Source organism: Delphinapterus leucas, chromosome 2, assembly GCF_059928025.1.
Source record: "Delphinapterus leucas isolate spDelLeu-1000000601 "Yukka" chromosome 2, BTC_Dleu_Yukka2, whole genome shotgun sequence".
Lineage (NCBI taxonomy): Eukaryota > Metazoa > Chordata > Mammalia > Artiodactyla > Monodontidae > Delphinapterus > Delphinapterus leucas.
The window spans coordinates 107,425,984-107,452,461 of record NC_143130.1 but is presented as its reverse complement, the minus strand read 5'-3'; the positions used below and the strand labels follow the sequence as shown (position 1 = coordinate 107,452,461).

General features: G+C 49.6%; 1 protein-coding gene and 1 non-coding gene across 2 annotated transcripts in view; one reads left to right on the top strand and one right to left on the bottom strand.

The window, feature by feature from the left end:
- The window catches only part of SLC7A8 (solute carrier family 7 member 8), a 55,895-nt gene extending 31,440 nt beyond the window's left edge, over window positions 1–24,455 (top strand). Inside the window, exons 4-11 of the mRNA XM_022553487.3 lie at window positions 9,593–9,718; window positions 11,198–11,351; window positions 11,970–12,093; window positions 14,445–14,548; window positions 18,114–18,210; window positions 19,916–20,065; window positions 21,569–21,746; window positions 22,251–24,455. Coding sequence (XP_022409195.1) covers window positions 9,593–9,718; window positions 11,198–11,351; window positions 11,970–12,093; window positions 14,445–14,548; window positions 18,114–18,210; window positions 19,916–20,065; window positions 21,569–21,746; window positions 22,251–22,396 — 1,079 coding nt within the window. The 3' untranslated portion in view covers window positions 22,397–24,455. The remainder of the gene's footprint in view (window positions 1–9,592; window positions 9,719–11,197; window positions 11,352–11,969; window positions 12,094–14,444; window positions 14,549–18,113; window positions 18,211–19,915; window positions 20,066–21,568; window positions 21,747–22,250) is intronic.
- On the bottom strand, window positions 4,735–4,841 carry LOC115803666 (U6 spliceosomal RNA). Its single transcript, XR_004024438.2, has one exon. It is a non-coding gene; the product is annotated as a U6 spliceosomal RNA (small nuclear RNA).
- Window positions 24,456–26,478: the final 2,023 nt, after the last annotated feature.

The following is a 26,478-nucleotide window of genomic DNA, read 5'->3' as shown; positions in this document are numbered from 1 at the left end:
TGTGGGAAATAATTTTCCAAAACCCTCGGGGCGATGAACACAACGCTCCTGGATCCTGAGGGGCAGCCATCCTAGTCTTCCCCTTTATCACACTGGCATCTTACTTCCTGCTGCCCAGAAAGCAATCTGGCCAGCATCTTCAGGTGACAGACTCAGAGCCCCTAGTGGCACTGTCAGCAGTGACCATAGGTACCACTGACAGGAGCAAGGGAGAGAGAGGATGTGGGAATGAGAGAAGGGAAAGAAGGGTGATGTGCATATGATACAAGAAAGGCTGGTGTAGTGGCAGAACAAGCAACTGGGAATTGGTGGGGGGGGGCGGGCAGGGGGCCCAAGGGGGGCAGTCCTGTCTTTGGCACTGATAGCAGGGGTCTTACTTCACTCACATATAAGATGAGATTCTGGGTCTCTCTGACTGCCCATGAGGCTGGAAATGTGCCTCTGGGTAGTAGGGTGCAGACCTCTCCCTCCAGTACCAAGAGCTGTCTGCAAATGAGCCCCAACCAGGTCATTCTAATCAGCACTTATAACAATCAGTCCAGCCCCCTGGGCTTCCCTGATGGTGCAGTGGTTAAAAATCCGCCTGCCAATGCAGGGGACACGGGTTTGAGCCCTGGTGCGGGAAGATCCCACATGCTGCAGAGCAACTAAGCCCGTGCACCACAACTACTGAGCCTGCGCTCTAGAGCCCGTGAGCCACAACGTCTGAGCCTGCATGCCACAACTACTGAAGCCCGTGCTCCTAGAGCCCATGCTCCACAACGAGAAGCCACCACAATGAGAAGCCCGCGCACTGCAACAAAGAGTAGCCCCTGCTCGCTGCAACTAGAGAAAGCCCGTGCCCAGCAACAAAGACCCAACACAACCAAAAATAAATAAATAAAAATCCAGCCCCCTATCCAAATGGCCCCTTCCTGACTTTCACCCATCAGACCAGACCAGTGTGGTTCATGGAGCAGAAGCTGGCTTGGCAAAAAGAATGAGTTTGGTTTGGGGACCCATGTGGGAAAGTGTTCATTGGCCCTCTGATGAAGACACAAAATGACCCTTTGCCAGCCCAATTCAGCCAAAGTCTTGTGTCCAGAAGCAAGGGAGGACCTGAAGACGGTCATCCAGTGGTCACTGAGGGATAGCCTGTGCTTTGTGAGCTCTCTCGGGGGAAGGAGAAAAAGCCATGATATGTACCCTGCCCCCAACTCTGTCTAGCATCACCGGTACTTGCCCTCCCCGCTTCATGGGGCTGTCCCACGATGTAAAAACCCTGATATTTACTCCCTAGGGAAGAACAATGGCTCCTGTGCACACTTGGTATTTTCTGACTAGATTTGTTCATCTATCCATCCTCTATTCAGTAAGCGTTAGCACCTACTGTGTGCCAGGCAGATACAGGACCTCAGGATCACCCTGGCCAGCAGGGTGTTGTTAATGGCTGTGTGCACTATTGGCTGCAGAAGAATAGGGAAGTTTCATTCTTCTCTGGGCCCGAGGGGTAGAGCAGGCACAGCAACAACAGCATTCCTTGCTTTCTGTAGGGCATTCCGTCCTGCAGAATGGGTGGTGCAACTTTCTTGTGGAGACCAAGGCACAGGGACAAGCTTGAACATCTGGGCTCCTGGTTCAGTGGCTCAGGCTTATGCTTACCAGCCCCATAGTCCCCTAATCTGCCTTTGTGCCCACACTTTCAGACAGCTTGGGTTGAAGGACCCCAGAGCAGGTAATTTGTGGATGAGTACCCTCCTGAGAAAAAGGCTGAAACAGATGAGAAATTGAAGCAAAGGGTCAGGGATAGAGGAGGAAGCAAGAAGGGAGAAGCAATGCAACAGTGCAGGATAGGTCCTGATGTGTGATACGGCATCTCTGAGACCCTCCAAACCGCCCCCTTTACCATCCACTCTGCTTTGCTGCCAGTCGTCAGCATTATCCCGAGCAAGTCGTGGCCTCTTTTTGAGTTCTAGTTTCTTAGCATATGAACAATAAAAATAACCACTTAACATTTTATACAGCGGTACACAGGTTACAGAGCATCCTCGTGGGATTAAAATGGACCACACTTCCATTTTACAGAGAGGGAGGGGAGGTTCAAAGAGTTTTACTGGCTTGTCCAGAGAGTAAGTGACCATGCCGGGAAGGGCATCATGGCCATTGGGTTCTTTAAGTTCTAAGTTGTCTGATTCTTAGTCCGCCCAGGCTGCCAGGTCCCTCCGACGGAGCCATCTCTGCTTCCTTCCCTCCGATTTGCTCAACCCCACCTGCACCGATACCACTTCACTCCGTATACAAGCTGCTCTGAGCTCTACTTGCTTGCTGTGCACTTGAAAAAGGCACCAGAAACCCACGTGGTCCTCCACCCGCCAGGCATTGCTGGGTAGAGGTGAGGGAAAGAGTGATAAAGTCACAGCCCTGGTTCTGTGAAGGTTGTAGGGACTTAAGACCAACCCCACAATCCCCTAATCCATCCTTAAAATTTTCTGAAGGAAGATTTATTTATTTATGCTAATGACTCACTGATGTTCTGTTTCAAAATGGACTAGAGAGACTGATTTTCAATTGCCTCTTTTACCGATAGTCTTTAATGTATTAATTTAAGGTAAAATTTCCCCCCAAATGTTGTTCCTATTCTTCCCTTCCAATATTCGTAATCCTTGGAGCTCATGTGCCTCACCTCTCCCACTCCGTGGGGTGAACTCCACCTGGGGAAGCCGCAGAGCGCTGGGCGTCATCCACGACAAGATTGCACACAGTGGGGCCACTCTTTACCCTCTGCTGGGAGGAATGAACTCAGACTCTGGACTCCTGAGTTTGTTCGTCTCTTGGCTTTCCATCATGATATCTTTTTATGACCTTTGATTGTAGCCTCTGGTCTGTAAAGTTAGGAGACCAACAAAACTCTGGGGGCAGAGAACAAAGGACTCATGTCTGTGAACATTGCGGCACTCCACCTGCCTCGCAAGAGGTTTGTAACTCTTGGGCCTGTTGGTGTCTGTGCATCTGGGTTGCATACATGGGCCTGAAGTTGTATGGACTATGGAGGAGACAGGAGGAGAAGCTGGGATTAGTTGAAGGAGGGGTATGGGGAGTCTTTTGCCCTGAATTTTTCTGAGAGGAAAGGCACAGCTACAGTTACCCTAGGGCGTGCCTGTTTACTACTGTATTGAGTTACCGAGGGGAGGAAGAGGAGGCAGTGACTCTCTAGCCATAGGATCTGGGTGTGTGGAAGAGCTGGGATGCTGTCATGTGGTGCATGTGATGTGGAAATTCGCCAACCAGGTCAGCACATTGGTGACCTCACTTTCGCTGCCCGCTCTTAGAGCTCCTCCCTCCTTCCCTCCACTTGGTGTCCTGCAAGGCCTGTGACACACACTCCTTTGGGGTCCCTTTGTGTGCTCCCTGGTTGCCTTTTTTTTTTTTTTTAATAAATTTATTTTATTTATTTACTTATTTTTGGCTGCATTAGGTCTTCGTTGCTGCGCGTGGGCTTTCTCTAGTTGCAGCGAGCGGGGGCTACACTTGGTTGTGGTGCGCAGACTTCTCATTGCGGTGGCTTCTCTTGTTGCGGAGCACAGGCTCTAGGCGTGCGGGCTTCAATAGTTGTGGCACATGGACTCAGTAGTTGTGGCACACGGGCTTAGTTGTTTCGCGGCATGTGGGATCTTCCCAGACCAGGGCTCGCACCTGTGTACCCTGCATTGGCAGGCGGATTCTCAATCACTGTGCCACCAGGGAAGTCCGTGCCTGGTTGCTTTTAAAAAACTTTCCTCTTGAAGGGTATGCCCCCTGCTTTCTGGTCTTTCTGTGTGGTGTCTGGCCCTGTATTTGTTTCCTATTGCTGCTGTAACAAATTACCATAAACGTAATGGCTTAAAACTACACAAATTGGGACTTCCCCGGTGGCGCAGTGGTTAAGAATCTGCCTGCCAATGCAGGGGACACGGGTTCGATCCCTGGTCTGGGAAGATCCCACATGCCATGGAACAACTAAGCCTGTGAGCCACAACTACTGAGCCTGCGCTCTAGAGCCCATGAGCCACAACTACTGAGACTGCGTGCCACAACTCCTGAAGCCCGCGTGCCTAGAGCCCGTGCTCTGCAACAAGAGAAGCCACCACAATGAGAAGCCCGTGCACCGCCGCATCAAAGAGTAGCCCCAGCTCGCCACAACTAGAGAAAGCCCACGCTCAACAACGAAGACCCAATGCAGCCAAAAATAAATAAATAAATGGATACATTTATTTTAAAAAAACAAAAACTACACAGATTTATAACCTTACAGTTCTGGAGGTCAGAAGTCCTAAACTCAAGGTGTCAACAAGGCTGTGTCCCTTCTGGAGGCTCTCCTTTGCTTGTATCCTTGCCTTTCCCAGCTTCTAGAGGCCCTCTATATTCTTAGGCTCATGGCTCCTGTTTCCATCTTCAAAGCCAGCAGCATAGCATCTTCACATCTCTCCCTCTCTCTCTCTCTCTTTTCTAATTGAAGTATAGTTCATTTACAATGTTGTGTTAGTTTCTGGTGTATAGCAAAGTGATTCAGTTATATGGATACGTTTTCTGATTCTTTTCCATTATAGTTTGTTACAAGATATTGAACAAAAGATATTGAATACAGTTCCCTGTGCTATACAGTAGGACCTTATTGTTTATTTTATATATAGTAGTGTGTATATGTTAATCCCAAACTCCTAATTTATCCGTCTTCCTCCCCTTCCCCCCTGTGGTAACCATAAATTTGTTTTCTGTAAACTTATGGAACGCTTCACGAATTTGCGTGTCATCCTTGCGCAGGGGCCATGTTAATCTTCTCTGTATCATTCCAATTTTAGTATATGCGCTGCTGAAGCGAGCGCTCAAATCTTCCTCTCTTTCTGACTTCTGTTTTCCATCATCACATTTCCTTTGTAACTCTGACCTTCCTGTCTCCCTGTTATAAGGATTCTTGCGATGACACTGGGCCCACTCAGATAATCCAGGATAACCTCCCCACCTGAAGATCCTTAATCACATTTGTGAAATTCCTTTTGTAAGGTAACATTCACAGGATTATAGGATGTTGACATCTTTGGGATGGCGATTATTTTGCCTCCCACAGGTCCCATGAGTTCTGGTGTCATTGTCAGAGGGAGAAGTGAAGGAGAGGCTTCATGACTCCCCAGGGATCAGAGCTGACGTGGGGTGAGGGGTGCCCTCTCTTAGAGAGCGGGAACTTACCCACCCTCTCCACCGTGGACACGTTCCAGGTCAGCCACGGGATCTGCACTGTCATGGCTCTGACAAGGACTCTGCATCTCTGCCAGTTCTGCAGCCTTTCCAGGGCAGAGAGCGTTGAGCCCACCTCTCCTACTTGGCAGTTGCTAGGCCCTGGGCTCTGGGCAGGGTACGAGATTTCTGAGTTCTGAGTCCCCCCCCCCCCGCCTGCCTCATTTTTTTGTCTCCCTCCCGTTACGTTGACAATAAGCTTTTCAAACTGGGCAGATTAAGTAACCAACCCCTGACTTCAGCATCTTCTTGAAGTCTCATCTTCTTGATGAGAAGATGAGACTTTTCACCACCACCCCCGCCAGCTTTTTTTTAAAACCAGGAAACAGAAAGAAAAAAGGAAAAAGAGAGGAGAAAACGCCCAAGAAATACACAGAAGGCTGGTATTCCATGGGGCTGTACCACCCCCATGGCCAGATTACAATGGACAAGAACCAGAGTCTTATGCCTTCTTGTTTATTTTGTCCAGCTAGCCCCAAATTATAAAATCCTCTGTATTGCTAAGGTCTTCCCCACCTGCAAGAAGCATCTCTGATTTCCCTGGGCTGGGCTAGGGACTCCTCACAGATGCCTGCCAGCTTCCGTGAAGAGCTGTACTGTCACCATATTGCTTTGTGATCATGTTTTAGCTCATCCATCTCCCCTCTTACAGTGTCAGCTTCCTGAGAACAGGAAGGGACTTGTGTCTTATTTATAACTCCCCGCGCCAGAGTATCTAGCACTTGTAGGCTCTTCATAGATGGTGGTTGGATGGATGGATGGTTGGATGAAAACCCTCACATCTCAAACTGCAGTGGCCACTGATCCCCATCTACATGTGGCTTCCCTGAGGTCACTGTATCTCAAGCATGCAGAACTCTAGATCTGGCTGGGAAGAGGGTGGGGACATAGCCCTCAGCAACAGAAGGGGCACTGGGTACAGACAGACAGAGGCAGGACGCCTGAGCAGGGCAGGGGCTTGGCAAGTGTTGCCTTCACTCACTGGCCTTTCCTCTCCGGATGGAGGCTCGGGTTTCAGCCTGCTGTGAGGGACGCTATCCTGTGGTACCAGGAGACTGAAAGTACCCTCTTACCCCTCGGTCACATGCTGTGATCGCCCAACTGCAGGGCAAAGGGTCAGACGGGGCCTGCAGCCGTTGTCCAAGGAGATAAGTGTCACAGGCAGCCTGTCTCCTCCACCCTAGTCTCAGGATATCTCTTTTATGTCTGAAAGATCCCCGAAAAGGCTAAAGGTCAAAGATTAGTCAAGGGCTGGGTTCTTGTGTGTATAGGCTCAGGCAGGACAGAAGACACCCACAGTAAGTTAGTTTGACAAATTGTCCCTTCCTCAAACATCTCGATCCCCCCAGAAACACTGTGGAGAAGTCTTTCTGGCTGCCTGGATAAAGTCCCTTTGTGTTTTCTGTGCCAGCACACGGGAAGGCGACCACATTCCTCCTCCCCGCCCTTGCCCTCTCCTCCCCTTGGTGAGGATGGTTTTCTTCTCTGCATGATGAGATCATGATCTGGGTCCTTATTCTGTAATCCTTACCTATCCTCGAGCCACAAGGGTGTTGTTTCCTAACCTTCCTTTCACAGATCAGTCTCCTGTATCCTTTAGTCATTATTGTTTGTATCTGTTTGAACTTCTGGGTCCCAGGGGCCTGGCCTTGTACCCAGAGGCCCTAGAGAGAAATTGAGATTACAGGCCCAGTTGCTTGGAGTGATTTAGGTTGAATTGTTACCAGGCATGTGATCCTGAAATCCTTATTGAATTGAGCAAGATAAACCCAGTGTGTATTTATCAGGACATCTCGGTCCATACAGAACATTTACAAAATGTTCTCCCCGTTCAGGCATATGAAATCCTTCCTCTGACAACATGTTTTGGTTCTCCTTCTATGACACTGTCTTGGATAAAAGCTCCTCCACTAGGAGTCAAGAGTTCCTACCCTTGAAGTTATGCTTCCTGCTGCTCTTTTGACTCTGTGAAACCAACTGAGGAGTTTCCTGGGGAGATTGGTATGTGTCGTAGAATGTGTAGACTGAGATGAGATTGGAGGACTGATGAATTGTGGCATTTTCTTTTTCAAGTATTAAGTATTTGTTGAGCACCTACTATTTGCAAGCACTACTGTGATATGCCCTGGGGTTAAAAATATGAAAAAGTCACAGTCCCGCCCTCCTAGTCTACAAGGAGACAGAGAGAAAGAAACAGATAATTGTAATACAGAGAAATAAGTGCCAACCTTATTAACAAGGTGGTCTGGGAGTAGAAAGGAGGGGCGAACTTTGTTCCTTGCCTACAAAACGCGGCTGATACATCTTACCTGGCAGGCACCTTGTCAGGAATAAATAAAATAATAAAGACTCACGGATCAGGTGACATTTGAGCTGGATCTTGAAAGCTGAGGAGCTTGCCAGGTAGAAACAGCTCAGGGAGGAAGGTTACAGATGGATAATAATGTCAGGTCCTTACCCTGCAGAAATGTTCTCAGAATCAAGTAAGGTTGGAAAGTACCTGAAAAGTAAAAGTACAGTTTCAGGATAAGGTAATGATATAACTTGATCAGCTGTTCAAATGAAGTTAGAGGCCTGATTAGAGGCTTGAGGAGAGAGAGTCTCGTGCTTTTACATGTATGGCTTGTACCCTTGGAGGACTAGGGGGTGTCCTGGTCACTGTTTCAGGGGAAAGGGAAGCAAGAGGATTTTAATTTTTTTCCCACATTCTCAAGTACTTCATAACCACCAGGAAGTTGGGTTCCCACAGCCCCTGGTCTCCCATAAGTTGCTTAAGGAGTGTGGCAGTAAAACTGTCCTACAGCTCAGCCTCTGAGCTCTCCGCCAGCCCTTGGAGGTTCCATGTTGTTGGCGTCTCTGTGGGAGCCCTGTGACTCCAAGCCCTCCATGCCACCAAAGAAGATATAGGGATGGTGGCAAATAAGCCCATGAAAACATGCTCAACAGCATTAGTCTCTAGGGAAATGCAAACCAAAACCTCAGTGAAATACCACTACACATCCTTTAGAATGGTCAGACTTTTTTTTGTTTAATATTCCATTTTATATATGTATCACATCTTTTATTTATTTATTTATTTTATTTTGTCTGTACTGGGTCTTAGTGGCGGCATGTGGGCTTCTTAGTTGCAGCATGCATGCGGGATCTAGTTCCCCGACCAGGGGTTGAAACTGGGCCCCCTGCATTGGGCGCGTGGAGTCTTACCTATTGGACCACCAACAAGTCCCTAGAATGCTCAGACTTTTGAAGCTGGCAATACCAAATGCTGGCAAGGATGCAGAGCAACAGGACTGTGCGTTGCTGGTGGGAATGCAAAATGACATAACCACTTTGGAAAACAGTCTGGCAACTTCCTAGAAAGTCAAACATGTTCACCATATGACCCAGGATCCCATTCCTGGGCATTTACTCAAAAGAAATGAAAACTCCCCTCAAAGACCTCTATGATCCACTCAAAGACTTCTATGCAAGTGTTTATAGCAGCTTGATTTATAATAGCCCCAAACTGGGAGCCACCCAAATGTCTATCAGCCGGTGAATAGAAAACTAATAATACGTCCATATAATGGAGTACTACTTGACAATAAAAAGGAACTATTAATATACATAGCAACATGAATGGATCTCAGAAGTACCATGTTAAGTGAAATAGGCCAGACACAAAAGGCTACATACTGTATGATTCCATTTATGTGACATTCTGGAAAAGGGACAGAAAGCAAATTGGTGGTTTCCAGAGGTAAGGGAAAGGGACTGACCTCAACGGAGTACAATATACAAGAGAACTTTCTGGGGTGTTGGAAATGTTCTGTATAGAGAGTGTGGTAGTGATCAAACAATACATTTGTCAAATCTCATCAAACTATACACTTAGAAAAATGAATTTTACTAAATGTAAATTATAACGTGATAAACCTAAGTAACAAAGGATTCCCCTAAACCTAAAATCAAGTTCAGGAAGATGACATCCAGGACCCTAGCAGCTGCTCAGGGCTCCTCTTGAACATACAGTATCTTGAAAACAGAGCCCACACTCATGCCCTGATGAGAGTCTTGATTTTTCCCCAAAGCCAGTGCCTGCACTTCCATGCTCACTTCTGGCTTCCAGCCCTGGGCAAGGCATGTTCTGACGAAGCTCTAATTTGTGGCACGTAATCCCCATTTGTAACCCAACCTACTATCCTGGCCAAAGTTTCTGGACACTGGGGCTGAGCTTGCGGCATTTTTGGCTTACCCGTTACAGTCTTATCATCAGGAACAAGGAGCGTTTCTACTTCTGTGCAGAGGGGTCATGTAGCCTCCTTATGGCCCTGAGGGTATGTTTGGGGGTCTGTCATTTCAGTGCTCCTCACATGGGTCAACTGCTCCAGTGTGCGGTGGGCTACCCGGGTTCAAGACGTTTTCACAGCTGGGAAGCTCCTGGCCCTGGGCCTGATCATCGTCATGGGAGTTGTACAGATCTGCAAAGGTGGGTGTCATCAGAACTTGCCACCCCTTGTGTGTACACACACCTCACACTGTCTTTGGATGTGTGCACACCCTGAGATGTCCCAGTTCCCTCCTTGAATGACTTTTCTTCTTCGCTTGCTTGACAAAGGGGATGAGAAACCATTTTCTCCATGGTGGCCGGGAGCTGGGCACGCCCCCCTGGTGTGCAGAGTTCAGTCCTCCCATGCTGATCTCATGGCTCCAGCACAGGTAGATAAAGATTCCAGATTTCTGGAATACTATCGCCCTTTTGTCCCAGCTCCAGGGAAGCTCTTTGTATCTTATATTTTATCTTGTCCATATCTTAAAATGGGAGACAGAGGAGCTTTTTATACATTTCAAAATTACTCATAATCTCTACAGGAGAGAGCTGTACATTCCTGGGGCCCCTGCCAACATTCCCCATTGGATTTGGCCCTTTCCAAGCCCGAGCCTGTATTTGGTTTCCATGGGACCTGTGGCAGCACTAGACTCTGCCCAGTGTCACTGGCTCCCGGAGAAAGTCAGATGACAAACAGGGAGAACTCCCACCCACCCACAAGCTCTGGTGGCGGTGTGGGGTGCCTGGATTTTGACTCCAGGAATCATAATTAAGCTTCTGCTGTATAACGTGCCTAATTATTTTCATCCGTTGGATTAAATTCATTAGCAGGTTGCATTGTTTTCGGGAACTTAGACTCAAAGAAATCACTGGGTTGTCTTTTCGAAGATAAAGACAACCCAGTCTTCATTGGGACCTCCTAATCTGGTCCCAATGCTTTCTCCTGATCACTCTCATCTCGTTATTTCCTGTCCAAATCCTTGATTATGGATGAAGATGTAAAGTGCGGTCAGCTACTCAGTATCTCAGTACAGCTTTAACCAGCAGCCTTTCTTGAGGACCCACTGTGTGCAGGAGATTGTGCTGAGGGCTGGGAAGGCCATTGAAACGCTCCTCGCTGAAGAATCCCTGTCTTCAGGAGATCTGTGCCATGAAAGGGGAGACCAAACACACACCTTAGGAAGAGACAGGAGGATATTGACAAAGAAAGCCGAACAGGCTTGAGCTAATAATAGCGTCACAGAAGCTTATGTTTGAGTGTTTGTTGTTCTTGGTGCTTTCTCCATGAAAATGTACCAACTTAGATATGAGGGAAGGTGATCAGGAGATTGCCAGTGACTCCCATCCTGCATCTCCGAATCCCAGCAAGCCAGTTCCAATTTACCCTGCCCTGCCCAGTAACCTCCCCTGGCCTTTCTTTCCAAGGAACTCTGCCTTTTAAAAAAGGGACATTCAGAACTGTGCTTTGAACCTGAGCCGCCATTTGGACTCATCATTACCATGTCCTGGGGGGTCCTAGACCTCTACTTCTCTGCTCCTTTCGGCCCCGCTTCTCCAATATGTGGCCTTCCCTGGAGACCGGGGGCTGCCGAGTTCTGACGTGTCTCTCTGAGCAGCCTCCTGTCCCTGTGCCCACAGGACAGTACTTCTGGCTGGAGCCAAAGAACGCATTTGAGAATTTCCAAGAACCTGACATCGGCCTCATCGCGCTGGCTTTCCTTCAGGGCTCCTTTGCCTATGGGGGCTGGAACTTTCTAAATTACGTGACGGAGGAGCTTGTCGATCCCTACAAGTGAGTTGCAGTAGCCCAGCTCTCCCTCTCCCCCTTCAAACTCCATGGCACCTGCCACTGGAAAGAGGGAGCCACAGGTCCAGTGCCTACTTCTCCCCTCAGTCCTCTTCTGACCATGACCTGGTCTATCCTGAAGAGCCAGTTCATTTCCCAGGAACTTAGACCATTTGTCACCCACCCTACCAGGAGAAAAATGATCCAGTGTCTATGCCAGAGCAGGTGAAAAGCTGAAAAAATTGGTGCTGAGATAACACCACTGCCTTAGAGAATGAAATGTGCCCTGAGAGGATTCCAGGCATGTTACTCATCTGTCTCACGACAGGCAGGTCTTTGTATCTTGAGGTGTGTGTTCGGGGAGGGGGGGAATGCAGGGTGGAGATTCTGGTCAGGAAGAGATCAACAGGTATGGAGCATATTCCCAACCTAAGCTGTTTCATTTCCTTTCAATTATCCTGCCCATATGGAGACAAAATCCACCCCCCAGGGAGAGGGAGCATCGCAGAAGGCTGCAAGGACAACTTCGTGCAGAAAGACAGAAGGCACTCCCTGGACCCCATGACGAGGCAGGTGGTCCCAGGTGCCAGGCCTTCCCCCCTCTCACCTCCTCTCCCTCTACAGGAATCTTCCCAGAGCCATCTTCATCTCCATCCCACTGGTCACATTTGTGTATGTCTTTGCCAATGTCGCTTATGTCACTGCAATGTCCCCCCAGGAGCTGCTGGCATCAAACGCAGTCGCTGTGGTAAGAAATCAAACTCGGGGAGGGATAAATTAGGAGTATGGGATTAACAGATATGCCCTACTATATATAAAGTAGATAAACAATAAGGACCTACTGTATAGCACAGGGAACTATACTTAATATCTTTTAATAACCTATAATGGAAAAGAATCTGAAATAGAAGATATTTATATCTTTATATATATAGATTATATATAAATATATATATAGCTGAATCACTTTGCTGTACATCTGAAACACTGTAAATCAACTATACTTCAATTTTAAAAAAGGAAAGAAAGAAATCAAACTCACATGCCCTCAAACCGGGAATGATGATATAGACTTGCGGGCTTAGCCCCCCTCACTTTCCCCTGATCCATGGCTTTGTGGGACTGGAAGTCTTCTCAGGTCCTCAGGGCAGAAGCCACGTCTTCAGGTGCCCAGGAGCAATAGGATGGCCAGGTTGTGATGGGCAGCTACAGCTGCAGAACTGAGTCATTGTCACAGACTGTATGGCCTACAAAACGGAAATATTTACTATCTGACTCTACAAAACTCCTGATCTAGGGCACTTTAAACTTTTATTTATTTATTCATTTAGGCTGCGTTGGGTCTTTGCTGCTGTGCGTGGGCTTCCTCTAGTTGCGGCGAGCAGGGGCTACTCCTCGTTGTGGTGCGCGGGCTTCTCATTGCGGTGGCTTCTCTTGTTGCGGAGCACAGGCTCTAGGCACGTGGGCTTCAGTAGTTGCGGCGCATGGGCTCAGTAGTCGTGGCTCGCGGGCTTAGTTGCTCCACGGCACGTGGGATCTTCCCAGAGCAGAGCTCGAACCCATGTCCCCTGCATTGGCAGGTGGATTCTTAACCACTGTGCCACCAGGGAAGTCCTTAGGGCACTTTAAACTTTAAATATGATGATTGTATAAAGGAGATGCGCTCCTCCTTAGAAAGACATAATCTTGCACAAGACTCGCAGTTTCTCTCTGCCTCCGTATCCTCACCTGGACAACTTGACTCCTTCCCTCATTAGGGAAAAGCATATGCAGTTTGTGCTCTTTGGGGAAAGAGATCTTACAGGTCCGAGGCATTGGGGTCCTTGATATCCGGGAAAGACCTGGGAGCCATGCAGTTCCCTCATGTGGCTTCACCTGGGCCACGGCCCCACCCTGCCACTGTCATCATGTGTCTCATCTCTGAAGACCATAAAAAAAGAGGCCCTCCACTGTCCTGTGGCAGCCTGTTCACATGACCACTAACCCTCCCCAGCAGGACAGCTCTTCTAAACAACCCCTTCCCCATAATGTGCTATAAATTATATATAAATACAAATGTGCTATAAATCAAGTATGTACTTGGCTCAGAGAATGTCGAAAAAGCTGATTCCCCAACATTTTATATCCTTTCTTTTTTAAAAAATAAATAAATAAATTTATTTATTTACTTTTGGCTGCATTGGGTCTTCGTTGCTGCGTGCGGGCTTTTCTCTAGTTGCGGCGAGCGGGGGCTACTCCTCATTGTGGTGCACGGGCTTCTCTTGTTGCAGAGCATGGCCTCCAGGCGTGCGGGCTTCAGTAGTTGTGGCTCGTGGGTTCTAGAGCTCAAGCTCAGTAGTTGTGGCGCACGGGCTTAGTTGCTCCGCGGCATGTGGGATCTTCCTGGACCAGAGATCGAACCCGTGTCCCCTGCATTGGCAGGCGGATTCCTAATCACTGCGCCACCAGGGAAGTCCCTATATCCTTTCAATACATGAAGACTAGTCTATAGCTTCACCACCTTTTATTTCTTGGCCTACGTAGTGGTTTGTTCTTATCACTTCCCCCCCCCCACAATATCTTCTGTTTCTATGAATTAGGATTTATCTCTGTTTTACAGATGGGAAAACTGAGGCTCAAAGATTAAGAACTTTGCTCAAGGTCTCACAGCTCCTAAATGTTGGGCTAAGATTTGAAACCCAGCCTGCCTGAGTCGCTCTAGTATAATGTACGCGAGGCCTGGACTCACACAGCTGGTTTCCAGTCCTGGCCCTCCACTTCCTGCATGTGTGATCTTAGGCAAACTGTTTAATTGCTTTGTGCCTCAATTTCATTATCCATAAAACAAGGATAGCAAATGTTAGTTGTTTATTGTTATTATCACCACCATACACAGTCTCATTCATTAGTTAGTCAGTCCCAAACATTACTGAATCCCCACTGTATAGTCATCACCAAGGGAAGTAGGGGTGCAGGAGGGGCTGGGGCAGGGAAGCTGTGGTCCCTCCTCTCAAGGACTTCAGCAGGGATGGGTTTGGGAGGGAACATTCCCAGCAGTGACACACAGGTGGGAGGCTGTGACCTCTCCTTTTATGCTCACCCCCTTGTTTTCTCTCCCAGACTTTTGGAGAGAAGCTCCTAGGGGTCATGGCCTGGATCATGCCCATTTCCGTCGCCCTGTCCACATTTGGAGGAGTCAATGGGTCCCTCTTCACCTCTTCCCGGTGAGTGCCGTCCAGGCCCTTCCTGGGCCAGAGGCCACTCTGCTGTGCATATTGCTCTGTGTATATGTGGGGGGGCTTGTCTCCGTCAGCGGGGTTCTGTATGGGCATCTGGGTGGTGACCTTGCAGGGGGTGATTGCTCACACGAGGGCGTGTGTGTGTGTCTGTGTGGACACGGAGGAGCCTGTGCTGCTCGTGTGGTGACGCACGACGTGTGTGGCTTTAGCTGCGGTGGCAAGAAGCACCATCCCACCTCATGTCCAGAGGAGCAGAGGGCCGAGGAGTCCCCAGGCTGTGTGCTTGGCAACAGAACAGTGCCTTGCCTGCAGCCCCAGAGCCCCTTTCCCACTTGCCCGGAAGCAGGCTGTGCTGGCTGGAAAGGAACCCCACTCTGAAAGGGACCAGGGACGGACCCGTGCCTGGGGCCTCTGGCTGGCCTCTCATGAAAGTCCTGGGCCCAGATTGCAGATCGAATGGGCTCATCTCTGAGTGCCCTGAGGGTGCAGGCTCCTCCCTGTCAAACTGACAGGTGGCTGTAGGAGGCCCTTGTGTGGCCACCCATGAGACCGGGTAGGGGTGTGAAGTGAGATGGGTGGGGAAGAACGGAAGGAAAGCATTTGTCCAAAGCCACGTCCTCTACCCCAAACACTCAGGAAAGCCCAAAGCATGAATGGGCCCAGGAGTCCCCAGCCCCCGCCTGCACACATCCGGATGTCTGCCCCCTTCTTAATGTCCCTTTTTGCTGTCTCCAGAATGGGCGGTTGAGGCTGGCAGATGCTGGATGATTTCCATTGATGTGGTCCAAAGGGTCCTCCCAGGGTTCTTAGAAAGCCCCCTCCTCCAAGGGCACAGTCCTACTCAAAAGATACAGCAAAAGCAGTGAGCCCCTGAATTCAGCTGCTTCCAAAGCCAGCGTCACATTAGGGAGGAGTTCCTGTGAAATGACAAGGGAGTGTCATGTTTTCAGGACCCAGGGCAAGAAAGAGGGAGTGTGGGCATTCCCCGTACCCCAGGACCCTCCGACACTCACCCACGGCAACCTCGTGTGCGTGTTACACAGGAGCAGTGACCACCTGGAGGCCCCAGCCGAGGGCAAGCGGTGGAAGAGCAGTGACCCATGAGGCTCTCTGGGATCTATTGAAGGAGAGTGACTGGCTCCAGTCGCTTTAGAGTGGGGTTTGTCCCTCGGGTAGGCCGAGCAGCGGTCTGCGTGCATGTGGTCCAGCTATGTGTGCATGCGGGAGGCGGCGGCCCAGTGCGCTCGGCCTCGGATTCAGAGGCACAGCTCACCCGGCAGGCCTCCTCAACTCATCTTTCCAGTTCCTTCCATCCTTCCTTTCTTCCTCCCTCCCTTGCCCCCTCCCTCCCTCCCTCCCTCCTTTTCTTCCTTGCTCCATCCCTCCCTCCTTCCCTCCTCTCTTCCTCCCTTCCTCCCTTCCTGCCTCCTTCCCTCCTTCTCTCTCTTAACTCTTTTGTTTGGGGGTATGGAGAGGATGATCCTTCCTGAGGAGTAGGAGCGTGTGTGCGTGTGTGTCACGCTTAATGTCATGTCTCCTCTGTGGTCGGCTAGCTGGGCAAGGATTGTCTCTTGTGAACTTGACTTGCCAATGCTGTTGGACCTGCCAGCTCCACTTGGTCCTGGCTGCATGTGGAGGAGGGATGTGAACTTGGGACCCTGGTTATGTGCATGGTGAGGCCCACAGAGCACCTGGGGCTCCATTGGGTGCATGAGGCTGCACTGCAGAGGGGCGATGTCATGTGGCTGCATGAAACTAGTGACACAGGACAAGGTAGTTGATGATGGCAACTGGTGGTGTACATATGGGTACTTGGGACCATAATCGACTCCCATGCTTCTGAGGAGCCGCTCCACTCTCCCCCATACACAAATCACAAAGTGACAGTTCTCTTCAGAACCCCCAGTGTGCTGATTCTGTTCCTTTCTGTCCCCATCACACCATCCCCTTCCTCTCAATGCTTAGGTGCTCCTTTCCCTACAAAGTCCTAGAAAAAAGGAAAAGTGGCCTAATTTCCAATGAAAAGTGGCCTAATTTCCTAATAACAGCTTACAGTATTCTCTCTTTTTCTTAGGAGAGGAAAGAAGAAGAAGGCTGCTCTTTATGTTAAAATTTCTCTTTTTAAAAATAATTTATAAACATCAATATCCTGGTCGTGATATAGTAGTATAGTTTTGCAATATGTTACCAATGGGAGAACTGGGTGAAGGATACACAGGGTCGCTCTGCATTATTTCTTACAACTGCATGTGAATCTATGATTATCTCAAAATAAAATTTTAATTTTTTTAACTTAAAAAATAATTTTTGGGGAATTCCCTGGCAGTCCAGTGGTTAGGACTCCGTGCTTTCACTGCTGAGGGCCCGGGTTCGATCCCTGGTTGGGGAACTAAGATCCTACAAGCCGCCACGTGGTGCAGCCAAAAAACAAACAAACAAACAAAAAAAGTTTATTCTAATTATAAGTTTCCTGTCTATTTAAAAAATGTTTTAACTTATAAAATCTAAGAAAGAAAATTTAATTTACTCATAATTCTACCACCCAGAGGTAATTGGTTGATATCTTAATGTTTTTACATGCCTGTAAATAATATCTTAGTTAATAGGAATCATACTGCATGGAATCGTACAGTTTTCTATCTTGCTTTTTTCATTTAATGTTATATTGTGAGCATATTCTCACACAATTTTTTTCAAAAGCATTATGTATGCATAACATTCCATTTTATAGATATACCATAATTTATGTAACCATCTACTTCATGGCATTTAGGGCGTTTCCAATCTTTTTTATCATCACAGTATCTTTGTATGTACACCTTTCACTAACTCTATTCATTTCTTCAGGATTTGGGGGGAGAATAGAATAAGTAGCTTAAGGATATAAATGTTCAGGTATAATTTACATACAATAAAATACACAGATCGTAAGCGTTCAGGTTGATGAGTTTTGACGATTGTAGACAACCGTGTAACTACCACTCAAAACAAGATATAGAACATTTCCACATATCCCCCAAGTTCTCACGTGTCCCTTCCTGGTCTACCACCCATTCCCCACCCCACAAAGGCAGCTACTTCCTGAGTAGGATAGGCATGTTTTTAAGGCTTTTCATGTACAGTTTAGTCCCCATGTCTCAAAGAACCTATATCCCTTGAGGAGGAAGGAGGCACATTTTTAAAGGGATTAAAGCTTTAGGCAAAGGAGAGAGGCTATTCCTACAGCACTCCAGGTTTTGTGAGAGACCCACAGAGTGACAGCACAGTCATCAGTAACCCCAAGCCACCCAGACCACACTCAGGGTCTCCACACTCCAGAATCCATCCACTTATCCACTGACTGCCTCTGGTTTGCCTGCACCTGCCTTGTGAACGTGGGTCATTTGACTAGTGGGCTGGAAGGTGTGCACGAGAAGGCAGGTACCTGGCTGGAGGGGGGATGCTCCTGTGTGGGCAGAGGTGGGCATGGATAAGGGAGCCGGACTAGGGAGGAAGCATCCTGGGATGGTCCATGGGCCATCGCAGGCTGACCTGCTTTTCTCTCTGCCAGGCTGTTCTTTGCTGGAGCCAGGGAGGGCCACCTTCCCAGTGTGTTGGCCATGATCCACGTGAAGCGCTGCACCCCAATCCCAGCCTTGCTTTTCACAGTAAGGTTCCCTCCCTCTGCCAGCCCTACACACACCCTCCCTCTTTGTGCTGCTTTGAGCTGGGAGTTCACAGTTCCCACACACGCCCCTGTCACCCTTGTGCTCCTAGGTTTCTCTGGGCCTTAAATAATCTGGCAAATGGTACACATGGGCCTGATTAACATCAAGAGATATAGCAAGGAAAGACCCTGGGTCCTGAAATACCTTAAGGTTCCCAGGCTGGCTCATTTCATTCTCCCATACTTTTGGGTCAGACTGAAGTGGCTGCAGTCTTCAAGATTTTACAACCTCACAAAGAAACTTCTTTCTTGGCTCCCCCTGCACCTGTTACCCACTGGGTAGTAGCTTTGGGCCTCTGCTCCTGGCTGATCACTGCACACTCCCAGCCCTCCCCATCAACCTTCCTGCTCAAGGAGGCTCTGCCAGGCTCTTGGGAAACATCACTGAAACAAATTTGGTCTCAGGGTACACCAAATAAGAAAAATCATAAAGGAAGACTGGTAAACTGGTAAACCGAAAATGGAGAAAAGGAAACTAGGGATGGGAGGGGTAAATGGTAAATGGTGGTAAATGGAGGTGGAATTACCCCGGAGTAGAAGCATTTAGAGAGAGCAAACAGAAGGAGCAAAGACTTGTTCCTGATGAGTCTTTGGGGTTATTTTTTTTTCTTTCTGGATCCTGACTAAAATATCAAAAATGACTTTGGTTCACCAGAGAAGCAGTTAGACCAGGGTAGTAGAGCTCTCAGGAGTGAAGGGCATTCGCTGTACAACGTGAGGGGGAATCTCAGAATGTTCAGATACAGGAAGAACGTCATCCTGGTTGGTTAGTGGTGAAAGGTAACTGGAGAAGACTCAATGCTCCCAGTGAGCCACAAACTTTTTTCAGTTTAAGCCAATGGTGCAGGCCTATGACTGCAGGGCAAGTACAGTAAGAATCTGGCTTTTTCATCTCTTAAAATCTTCCCGATTATTTCCACCATCAGATCTTACAGGAGAACCGAGCCTTCTGTTGGCCTGAAACAAATTAGCAGAGGGAAAGAACATGGTTCCGAGAGAGCCACTGAGATGATTTTGAAGTTAGAAAGTGAATTCTATCAAGAAAACGTCACAGGGATGTTATGAGGGTTACATGAGTTAATATTTGTAGAATGCTAAAGAAAGAACCTGACACTTAAGAAGTGCTATATAACTGTTTATGATTTTTTAAAAAAAAAGAAAAGGAAGGAAGAAAAATAAATTAGATGACTCAACCAGGAAAAGAGGATGAGGGCAAGAATAAAGCCTTAATCTGCAGTTAACAACCTTCCCTAAGGGATTAAAAAAACAAAATTAGCTTGAGCTTCAACCAAGGAAGAAATATAAATGAGACCAGGGTGGCACAGGGCCGGCTGCCACCAGTGTGGCCAGTCCAGTTGTTTACAGCCAGTATCTGTTCTGATTGGTTAGTGCCCATGCTGTACCTGCTGTATCTGTGGTTAAATGTTTTGATTATCACCCATGTGGTGAGAAAGAACTTCCTGGTGTTGGAAGTGTTAGCAATGACCTGGGTTTCTAGGAGAGGTTGTAAAGTCTCCATTTTGAGAGATCCACTATAAAATGGCATCGTCTGCCTAGAGGCAGGGGAACAGCCCCGACCAGTAAACAGCTCCTCCAGTCTCCTAATGCCTTTCTGATCACCGATGAGCTTCTCCCACTCCCCCCAGTGCATCTCCACCCTGCTGATGCTTGTCACCAGCGACATGTACACACTCATCAACTATGTGGGCTTCATCAACTACTTCTTCTACGGCGTCACAATTGCTGGACAGATAGTTCTTCGGTGGAAGAAGCCAGACATCCCCCGCCCCATCAAGGTGCGAGAACCTCCCTTTGGGGCCCCTCCCCCTCCTCCACTGGTTCTAACTAAGCTCAGATTTTTACATCACCTTGTTCTCGCTGCTGACCGCAGCTCATCATCTCCATGAGTGTGGGAGCCCCTCTGGGAAGCAAAGGCCATGTGTGAATGGGGCAGCCTTTCCATTCTCCACTGGGGACAGGACCAGAGCAAACTGCAGCTGGAGGAATAGGTTAGATGAAGTGATACTTCCATCCTGTCATTCCTTTGTTTCCTATGGCTCTAAGTCTTTAAAAAGTCAGCTGATTTTCCCTCGACCTTCTAACCTGACCAGTCTCCTACTCGTCCCTCCAGGTAGCTGGGTTCACTCATGCAGTCTCTCCGTCTCATCCCGGAATGAGTTTCCTTCTCCCATCTGCCTCTCCAAATTTTAACCATTTTCCACACTCAAGGACCTCTCTTCCTTGAAGCTTCCCAGTCCACTCCAGCCTTCCGTGATCCTCCCTTTTTAAACTACTATGGCCCTGCACGTAGTAGGGTGCCTGGTGAAACTCTCGATTGTACCAGGAATAAATTTGTGATAGGAACAGATGGGAGTGCTCAGAACAACATATGCCAGAGTGCTATGGGTTCTCCTGCAAATTAGAAGACTAGGGTATATCCCTGAGCTATCTGAACAATCCTATTCTGGAAACACAGACTAGATGCTTCTAGAAGATTCTGCCAGCTGAGGAGTCGCGGGCTCTCGAAATCTCTCTGCCACTTTCCTACCACTCTTAGAAAGCCTGCTAGAGAGAAGAGGAAGTAGAATAACCCCATCTCCCTACCATACGCATACCCTCTAAGAGAAGAGGACAAGAGGAGAAAGGTAGATGAGTCTAGAGTCTTGAAGACTCTACAGGGGACTCCCACCTGTGGTCACAAGAGCGGGTGGAGCCCACAGAGTTTGCTTCTTCCTGAAGTAAATAAGGCCCCGGGCTGCCTTATGCCACACTAGGTTTCCTGATTTCTCTCGTCTTGGCAGAAACTGCTTGAAACAAATCGGGACTGTCCCTGGTGAGAGGGAGGGACATCTGCCACATCCTGCCAGCCGGGGGAGGGGAGTCTGACTGACAGGTCCTCTCCTTCTTGCCCCTCACTCATTTCTCCTGCTCTCCTTCTCCCGAGGACCTCAGCAAGCATATATCAATATACCAGCAAGCTCATCCACCTATATGGGCTTCTCTGGCTGCTACAGGCACACAGCTGGATGATGAGGCCTTGTTTGATCCCACCTCAGAGGACAATGAGAATTGTCCCCTCCCTAGGCCCCCCCCACCCCCCTAACTGTCCCACTGCCGACGTTCGCCAGCGTCTGCTGACACAGCACTTGCCCCATCAGGGCTCGGGGTGTGGGAGCCACAGAGCTGAGTGAAACCCAGCTTTGCCCTCCAAGCGCTTCCCTGTGGGTGAAGAAGGGGGAAGGTGCCCTGATGCCGGGGGCCGTAGCATCCATGCCGGTAACGGTGCCTCTGATCCACAGGTCAGCCTGCTGTTCCCCGTCGTCTACTTGCTGTTCTGGGCCTTCCTGCTGGTCTTCAGCCTGTGGTCGGAGCCCGTGGTGTGTGGCACCGGCCTGGCCATCATGCTGACAGGGGTGCCTGTCTATTTCTTGGGTGTTTACTGGCAACACAAGCCCAGGTGTTTCAGTAAGTTCATTGGTAAGTTGTTGAAGATTCTGAGTGGCTAGAGGGCCCCCTGGTCTGGAAGACAGTGGTCAGCAGTCTGGATGGGGAACCCCACCAGGATAGGGAGGTGGGGCCGTAGAGCACTGGAGAAAGGGTCGGGACGGGAGAGGCCAGGTGCCTCCCCAGAGACCTCTGAGGAGAGGAGAACGGCGGATATTTCCACACAGACCTTAGGCCTCCAGAGTGGCCATCCTATAGCAGCTGCCCTGGGCTGCGTGGAGACCAGGGGACACCCTAGAATTGGCGGGCGGTGGGCATGGAGCCTTGAGGAGTAGGAGCGGCCAGCAAAAAGGCTGCCCAGAGACGGAGGAGGTAGGTGAGGTGACCGTCTCCTGGAGAGGGAGTCCCCTCACGGCGCTGGTGGCTCGGCTGAGGCCAAACGCTGCGGCAGGAGAGCTGGGAAGGGCCCTGGTCTGGCTGGCCAGGTTGGTTGGACACTCAGCGCTGATCTGGTTTCTATGTGGCCTCCTCCTGCAGAGTTGCTGACCCTGGTGAGCCAGAAGATGTGTATGGTTGTGTACCCCAAGGTGGAGGAGGACTCAGGGACAGAGGAGCTACAGGAAGACATGCAGGAGCAGCGGCAGCCCACTGCCCCCAAGGACAAGGATGCAGAGGAGCCCTGAGGAACACCCTCCCCTCTCAGCTGCTTCCCTCCTCCTTCATCCCCCTCTCTGCCCTCCTGCCCTGCCTGGGTCCCCCAAACACACACATACCCCTCTGCTTCTGTCATGCAGGGGCAGGACCTGGGTGTGGGTGGTGAGAAACTATAAACAAAGATACTGACATTTGTACCCAAAGATCCAGCCTCCTCTCACCCCCAAGGCCTGTGTCTAAAGCAGTGGAGCTTCCAGGGGTGCCCTACACGGCCCTCCCTCCTGGACCCACACCCTTAGTCGCTTCCTCAGGAACCTGAGTTCAGGGCTGCCTTCCCTCCCCATTCCTGAGCCCGAGGGAGGCCTCAGCTCCAACAGAAGTGGCAGCAACAGCGAGTCACTTGGGGACAGACTCGAGCAAATCTGTCACCATTAAAGGTCAGCTGAAGAGACCCAAATCCCCCTCCCTTCACCAGTGACCGAAGACATCAGAGGTGATGCTTCCCTCTGTCCCCCTCCCCCTCCTTCCCCCCTCCCCCCCCACAGCCTGGGCCTTCTGTGCAGAGTGAGGTTCCTGTCAGGACAGCATCTCCCCACTGACCTAAGGACCAATGTGCAGGAGGACTGCCCCCTCCCCTAACCCCGGCCGGGCCTGTGGAACAGATTGGGAAAGGCTCAGATTGTAGAAACCCAGCCTTGCCCCTGCCTCCTCCCCCCAACTCAGTGCCAAAGCTTCCTGAAGCCAGAAAGCTGCTTATTTCCAATGTAGCAGACATTTCTCTCCTAATGACAAAGCAGCTCCTCTCTTCCTCCCTCCCACCCCCATGGGAAGGAACCCGCCATCCTGTTACCCCGCAGTGATGCTCCAACACAGCCCCAGGCAGCCAGCTCTGCCGGCACCCCCATCTTGCCCTTCTCCTCCTCTCTGGACTTTGGCTCCTGGGGTGTGAAGGCTCCCCAAGCCCTTCATGCCTGAAAGTCGAGCCAAATCAGCCTTAAGTCACCTCCCATCCAAGAACTGGACCTAAAAATACCCCCTTATTTCCAGCCCTCTGGTCAGACCTGGCATGAAAAGCCTTCCAGGGAGGGAGGGCTATTTCCCATCTTCCCAGAGGTACCGTCCCATCACCTCAGAGACTGTTTGGGGAGAAAGTGTATTCCGAAGGCCATTTCCTCCCCCAACTCAGATCACCCCTCCCTCCTTTCTGCTCGCACCACTGTCCTGTCTGGACAGCCTCCGGGACAGGATGAGAGGACAGTGGCAGAAGGTACCCACTTTGGAGGCTCTCAGAAAAGCCCGTTCTCTATGGTTTGCAGACTTGTGGCCATCCTGTCCTGCCATTCCCTGTGCTCCAAAGAAGGTGCTGGTGTTTGCCCTGGGCCCTTGCAGCCTCCTAGCCACACCTGTTGTGCTAAGGACTGGGATTCTTTTATCCCAAGCAGGAGTCCCCCCCTTCCCCCAACTCCCTATCCTGTCTGCTGAAACTGGAAAACCTGGGGAGTCCTCCTGGCCTATTTGGGTCTCCCAGCTTCCCACCCAGCCTGCTTGAGCCTGCATTGGTAAGATGCGGGTTTGGTCCGAGTTGTGGTCCCTTCAGAGTGGACTCCAGGCAGACTGGGGCTGGCCCCTGGAGGGTCAGGGGACCATCCTCTTGTTCCCTCTTCTCATTCCTCCAACCTTCAATTATTGTTTTTTTGTAAAGTGGATGCCTTACTTTTTGGATACATATTTTTGAAGCTGGCATTTATATTTCTTTTGGATTTTTAAGGTTTTGTTCTTTTTTTTTTCGGGGAGGATTTTAGTTATAGCTGGATAATAATCTTCTGTCTTTGAGTTGGTTTAGGTTTTAGTTGTGTGTTTTGTTTTGTGAGGGTTTTTTTTTTTTTCTGTTGATGTAATAAAATTTTAAATGGAAATGAAGTTGGTGGTGTTAATAATTCAATGACCTTCCAAGACAGAGTCTCCAGGCACTTCCTGTCTCTGTCAGGAGGGAGGTCTTTGGTTGCCAGTTTCCTTCCAGGATGGCATTCCTGAAAGTCCTTGTGCTCCATAGCTTCGAGCTGTCCGCCAGCGCGTTTTAACAGCTCCCTCTCTTTTGAACCGAAAACTTTCTCATTGCTTCTGTGAAGTCACGAGTGTTAAGATCCTGCCTATGTATTGTGCTGAGAGCCTGCAAACTATCTGGGAAGAAGAAACTCATCCCTACCCAGGGTGGGAACATGGGCGACAGAGAGACAGCACCAAGCTGAGTGGAGAGAGGCGAAGGCATCAGGAAGGGACAGGCTGAGCCTGTGGAGAGACCCCAGTGAGGGCGGGGGGGGGGGGGGGTTAGGCAGTTAGGAGAGCACCCAGCTGGATGCCAGGGGCTTGATGGGAGGGACTGGGAGGTGAGGTGGGGTCCACTCAGCTGTCTGAGTGAAAGACTAGGAGGGCTGAGGGATCAGAGAAGAGGAGGAAGCAGTCAAGGTAAGGACAAGTACCTCCTGGCGCTCTGGGTTAATCGCTGGAGGAAGTTGACAGGATTAGTCCTTGCTTGGAGTCCCTCCTTTGTGGGCAGCCCTCCCGGCTGCCTGTCCTGAGACAGCATCATTCCAGAGCCAGCACTGCTGACAGACATGCGGAGGAGGCAGGGCCGGGGGGCAGGGGGGGTGAGGGGTGTGTTAAGACATCACCCTTCACCATCTGGAACACTGTGAGGACACTGGCAGGCAAGATGCCTCCACTCCCAGTCTCAGCCTGGCCCCAACACGCCTGTTTTGTGGCTGGCGTTCTAGACTGAGGCTGGAGGCTTGCCATTCACAGGGGCACAGACACTTGGCTCTGAGACCCAGCCCAGCCACCAAACAGCTGTGTGTCCCTGGGCAAGTCAGTTAACCTATTTAGCACTTTTAGAGGGATGAAAAAAGAAGACTGAATCTAATCTCAAAGGGTTCCTGAATCTCCCAGCCCATGGCTGTCCCAAAAGAGTGAGAGCAAACTGGGCAGAGGCCAGTCTTGTGCAAGAGGCCCTTCTCCAAGCTTCACATCCCCCTTGGGGAGTCCCTCAGTTCCCCAACACACACTTTTCCTTTCCCCAGGCTCCCAGAGGCTTCCTCATGTCACCCCATTCCAGCAAGTCCAGCCCTCCCCAACCTTTCTCAGTCCCTGGAGACACCTGTCCCTGGGGGCCCCCTCTCTTTTGTAAGGTGACACTTGCTGATCTTTTCAACCTGCTCAAAAGGGCAAATGTGGGTCTCTTCCTAGGCAACATGCATTTATTTTTAACCTGGGCCTTTAAGCTGTCTTAACCCTGTCAGTCACTTTAATGTGAGGAATTTCAGATGCTCTGATCTGGGGGAATTTGGGAGCCTTTGGAGGTCACTGAAATCACAGCTGCTTATGCATTCATTTATTAATGTAGTCGAACAATAAATATTTCTCTAACCATTGTATCCAGGATTTTGCTATATGCTGTGGGAACAGCAAACTTACTCTTGAATTTTCCAAGTCAGCACAGACTTCAAATATCTTGCGTCACTGTCTCCGTAAGAACACTCATATATGTCAACACACCTGTCCTTAATTCTAGTTCAGGCAATGTGGTCACCCTAGCTGAAAAAGTATCTGACCTACCTTTAAGGAGCAAATAGTCTTGGGGGAAAGAAGATAAGAATGCACATGGCACGTATGTGTGCACATCACAGATCACTGCCCACTCTGCTGGGCCGCGCGCGTCTGCAGGCAGGGCTGGACCCGCCCTGCGCAGTGCCTGGGACCTACGTGCAAAAATCCCTGTCCAATTGAGGCTTCAGACAAAGCTGCAGGTAGCGTGTCACTCAGGAGACACAGATAAACCCGCAGGGGGGCAGTCAGAGGGCCGGAAGGAGACTGACTTGGCTGAGACCACTTGCTTTCCATACATTATCTTATTCAAAGTTTAATTAAACAACCGACAAAGTAGGCATTACTACTGCCATTTTACAAGTGAGATTAAGTAACTGGCCCAAGGTCACCGAGTGGTAGGTGACAGGGAGATCTGAGCCAGGTTCTATCTGACATGCTCGCTGCCTCCCTGTTGGAAGGACTTGGTGAAGGAGGTGGTGTTTGAACTGAGGCCTGTTACAAAGTCATT